The 5068-nt window shown below is 41.6% G+C and overlaps 1 protein-coding gene across 1 annotated transcript in view; it reads left to right on the top strand.

The window, feature by feature from the left end:
* Positions 1 to 4555, top strand: part of csdc2a (cold shock domain containing C2, RNA binding a) — a 6464-nt gene extending 1909 nt beyond the window's left edge. The window contains exons 2-4 of the mRNA XM_031297959.2: positions 1498 to 1860; positions 2025 to 2147; positions 2498 to 4555. Coding sequence (XP_031153819.1) covers positions 1667 to 1860; positions 2025 to 2147; positions 2498 to 2660 — 480 coding nt within the window. The 5' untranslated portion in view covers positions 1498 to 1666 and the 3' untranslated portion in view covers positions 2661 to 4555. The remainder of the gene's footprint in view (positions 1 to 1497; positions 1861 to 2024; positions 2148 to 2497) is intronic.
* The last annotated feature ends 513 nt before the right edge of the window (positions 4556 to 5068 follow it).

The following is a 5068-nucleotide window of genomic DNA, read 5'->3' as shown; positions in this document are numbered from 1 at the left end:
CTGTCAAAACGAAGAGCCAGCTAATGATACACACATCACAACTCCCACTTACAACATGATCATTGGGTTGGTGTCATGGCACGGTGACGGAGCTCATTCGTCCTGAAAATGACATAGCTCGTTGTTTGAATACACACTGTGAAGAGCAATCCTGTCAGTCTTGTGCGAGTGGGGATTTTAATATAATAAAGCGTGATGAGCCGAACCGAGCTGAGGCTCCCCCCGGGGCAGGGTTGTTATTTAGAACATCTTGGGACCTTTTCAAAGCCAGCAAGATCACAGTCTGGTGCTCGGATATCAAATCAAAAGCTTTCTTAGTCTCATTTTTCTGACAGCAGCTTCCAGCTGTTGTACTCCTGTTTTTTTATTTCTATAACCAAAAAAAAAAAAATCCAATCTGAAATACTTTTACACTGCTGGAAATCAGCTATTGGTTATTCTCAGAGCCAATGTCTTGAGTCTTGTTTGTGGTTAATTGTTCTTATAATGTGACAACTTCATATATTTTCCCCGCACACAAAGCTACAATGGAGTCTGTCTGGAAGCCTTTACATTCAAAAGCAGTTTTGGTGTCAGTAATGCAAAATCAAAGAGCATGGGTGCCTTTCCAGACTCACTATTTAACACAACATTTATACGGTGAAAAAAATCCATTGTGTAAGACCGCACTGAGGACAAGTGCCTCAAAGGACCAGAATGCAAAGCAGTCAGAGGACATGCTGTATTTTGAGTTAGACTATCAGTTAAAGGTCCACAATATATCCGTCACCTTATCAGTACTGGACAATAAGTTCTTCAAAATGTGTCATCCCTGTCTAACAATATATATTGTTTTTTAATTATAAGTGCACAAGTTTGCTACCTTTATTGCAATGCATTGTTGGATTATGTTTTTTTTAAATGGTTTATTTATTCCAAGAAGTACGAGATTTGTCTGAACTCTTAAAGGAGCATTTCATCCTGTTTATCTGGAATGTTCAAAGTCACCATATTTGGAGATTTCAGTGAGCAGTCACCATAAATGTGCTTGCCTATGTTGGGAGAAAAAGGCGATATCCAACTCAGTGTGCATTTCTAAAACCTTTCGTGATAATCGGAGGGAGCCGGTTTCATCTGTTATATTTACTAAAGCTTCAGTGTGATAGTCGGCATGTTATAGGAAAGCTCTAAGGATCCACCAGCTGGTTTATCAAGATAATTGAAAATATCATGAATTGTTGTACATTTCCAGTATAGTGGTTTACTTACCTCTTTAAATTTCTGCAGGCATTTGGAAACAGGGTAGTGTGAGATAATAAGTCAGGAAAGGTACTAGTTAATAACATTTGTTATGTTTTTAGGCATCTGCAGCTGCACCAAGCACACAGTTCAACTGTATCACTGACCACAACATGTACACCTGCAGTTTGTGGATGTCCTTGTCAACCTTTCTCTCTCTCTCTCTCTCTCTCTCTCTCTCTCTCTCTCTCTCTCTCTCCCTCTCCTTCCTTTTTGCAGGGTATTATTGCTCCACTCCTCCTCCTCTCTGAACGTCTCCCCACCATCACACACACACTCTTGCCATGCAGGAGGTGTAACCCTCCTTCCTCTTCTTTCTTGTGCACCATCAGAGGAGACCTAAAACAGAAAGGAAAAATAACAGAATCCCAACCTGTAACCAGTCAAGATGTCAGACCCCGATGCCTCCTCGCCAGCAGACCACCCGCTGCCGCTCACCTCCCCCCGGACCCCCCTGCAGCTCTCCTTTCCCTTCCTGAGGGAGGGCAGTCGGGTTTGGGAGAGGGAGAGGGAGAGGAAACCGCCACAGCCTGGAGAGCTGCCTAGCCCACTGCCCACCAAACGCACCCGCACATACTCAGCGTGAGTAATTTATGGTTAAGAAATGCCACACAACCAGAATCAAGAAATGTCATGTCATTGTTCCATTAAGGAGATACAAAAGCTTAAAAACTATACTTTTAAATAATGTCTGATGCACTATCTCTCTCCCTCTGTTTTCTCTATGTGTCTCTCTTTCTCTGCAGGACAGTGCGAGCCAAATCAGGTCCAGTATATAAAGGAGTGTGTAAAAACTTCTCCAGGTCTCAGGGTCATGGATTCATACGACCCTCTCACGGCGGAGAGGACATTTTCGTCCACATCTCTGAGTGAGTTTTCATGACATTGAATGGTTTTGTGGAAGTTGATCTGCTGTGCAGGTTCGTAGTATATTGTTTGGACTATGTAGAATGCAATACTTGAACCTTTAACTCATTGAACAGTGTATTTAACATAAAAGACATTTGTGCCACCACTTCCAGGGATGTGAGAATTGACGCTATTAAAGACAGCTGCATTGATTTTGATCATCTGTCTCTAGCAGGTCCCCCACCTTCATGGAAGTGCTGCACTACATTTCTGTACCTGTAGCTGAGGCAGTGCCAACTCAGACTTTACATTTAAAAACTAAGCCATTGCCCATGAATGAGTTAAAATGAGTTTTGTGTTTCCTGGGCAGCATTGATGGAGAGTACGTGCCTATGGAAGGGGACGAGGTCACGTACAAGGTGTGCCCCATCCCTCCCAAGAACCAGAAGATCCAGGCTGTCGAGGTGGTGCTCACCCACCTGTATCCAGGCACCAAGCACGAGACCTGGTCAGGTCAGATCATCAGCTCCTAGAGCTGCACTCCAGGTTGCAAAGGCTGCAATGGCAAAGGGGGATTTGGATTTGGATTTGGTTTTATGTTTATTGTTTTTCAGGCAGTCAGGTTTAGGACCAGGTCAAGGGAAAAGGGATCAAAGCTGGGTGTGTGGCTGAATTTCGGCCTGAGGTGGCCCGGATACGAAATGGTGTTGGTAAACGTTTGAGTTTGAGGTTAGGGCTTGAAATTAAGCTTTGAATGTACAGTATATGTGTGAATGTTTTTCTTTGACGGTCATCATTTGGGTTTGAATGTTTTGGTTTGGGGTTTGAAAGTTAGGGTTCAGGGCTTGGTGACTGAACTGTTACTTTGATCTAAGGAATATATTTAAGTTGGAAAATCAGTGTTTGTTAGGGGAAGCAAAGTCTCCAACGAGTCAGGATGCTGAAGAGGCCGAATCACATTTTGAGCACATTTGACCCAGTTCAGCTATATTGACGCTCCATTTACACACTACAGACAGGAGTCAATGGAGTTCAGAGTTTCAATCCTGCTTTTATTTTCCTTCTTTTTACAACTAAGCCACCAACTGATGCAAATTACATTCCACCAACTGCCAAAAGTCGTGTGAAAAATGTACAGTTTAGCCATGTTGTGTCTGTGTTTACAAAGACAGATGGAGGTGGTTGCCTGACAGCAGAATCAAAAGGAAATAAAATGGCATTTGTAACAACGCTCTCGGTTGTTTATGATCAGGAAGCAACAGCTGCTCAGATCTGTCTTCATCTCACTGCCTTCAGAAAACAGAAACATTTTAAGGTGGTTTAAGGTACAACACAACCCTGCAAGTGCATGGCTGCCAAATGCACTTGCACTGGAAAACATCTTTGACAAAGATCCAAATAGCTCTTAATGCGTTTCGGCCTCAAAAGCTGCGATAAGCTCTATAAATAAGGAATTGTTTTCCTTCTTAATTTGGCGCTACTGTACTTTGTGTACTTAGCAAGTGTAGAAATCCAGTATTATTGTAGCCAGCTCCTATGACGGTCTTAGGTCTTGGTGGTAAGACAATAGCTGGATGTCGTGTGTGGGTCTGCCATTGAGAAACCAGGCCAGAGGGTTTTTGGTTGGGGAAGGAAGCTGGAGAGGGAGGAAGGTCAGGGAAGAACGGGCAGAGGACGGAGTGATTATCTGTAGATGTACTTGAGCGGCTTGATTTGAAATGTTACAAAGCACGTGTGATCAGGAAGACCATGTTTAAAGTCAGCGGTCAAAATAAGCCGATAAAGGAAAGGGGTCAAGCTGAGGAAGATGAACTGCTGATTTTTAGCTGGAAGGTTTGAACATTGGGGAGTCCTGTAAGTTTCATACGTCACGGCAAACGACTGTGAAAATAAAACAAATATATATATATATAAACAACAGAGCAGCAAAAGCTTCCTAAAAAGACTATTTATTTATTGACTTATTTATTTTCATTTGTAACTATGAGACCATCAGGTGTTTGGACATTTAAAGCTGCATTTATAAGTACTTGTGCAAATGTAAGCCTATTTGAATACACTGCACACCTCACTCTAATGATACTACCCTGTTAATATCCCTTTGCTAACTGTGATGTCATCATCGAAAAACCTTTCCGAACACAAGTTTCTAATTTCCACATAATCCTTGTCTATTTTTTTTTTTTTTTTAATAATTATGTGATGTTCAAAAATAACAAGCAGTTCATTGTGTCGATGTGTTGATTATGGTTCATCATGCTGTAACTGGACTTCAGAGAGGCATCATCAGTAACACACTGCATCTGTTTGCTTTCTTTACCGGGAGAGAAACACGTTTGATTTGCACTTTTATTTTTGTCAAATCACTGTGACACTGTCTTTTCTCATCAAGGTAAAGTTGGAATAAAAACTTACTTACGGTATCACTGACCTGTGTGGAAATATTATTTTGATAAAGTAGTGCAAAGACTGTTCTGTGCTCTTTTGGAGTTTAGTCTAGTCTTCATTGGTGTCGGTACAAAGTGGAATAACTGGGGCGGTTATTTTGAGTGCCCTCTTTTGCTGTGAACTTTGCCTCAGTGTCTCAGAAAATGTTCATCTGGGTTTTTGCTTTGGCACAGACTATGTTTTTTTTGTCTCACTGGAATCCATTAGAGGGCACCCCAGCACAAATCATCTTCCAGTTCATTACATAACTATCCATGGTAGACCTAAAACACATGGGTCAATAGACAAAAAAAAAGTGCCACATACACATACATGCAAATTTACAATTATTCAAGTTTACTGTAAACTCCTTGAGAAGAAACAATTGTCCCCTGACCTGGCAACCCACACAGACTGGATTAACTTCTATGAAGGGCAGTGGTGAAGGAAGTATTCAGAACATTTAGTAAAAGCAGCAATACTACACCATTACCATTACAAGTGAGTCCTTCAT

This window comes from Sander lucioperca, chromosome 22 (genome assembly GCF_008315115.2).
Source record: "Sander lucioperca isolate FBNREF2018 chromosome 22, SLUC_FBN_1.2, whole genome shotgun sequence".
In the NCBI taxonomy this organism is placed as follows: domain Eukaryota; kingdom Metazoa; phylum Chordata; class Actinopteri; order Perciformes; family Percidae; genus Sander; species Sander lucioperca.
Note: the sequence above shows the minus strand (reverse complement) of the source record. Positions and strands in the feature narration are given on the sequence as shown.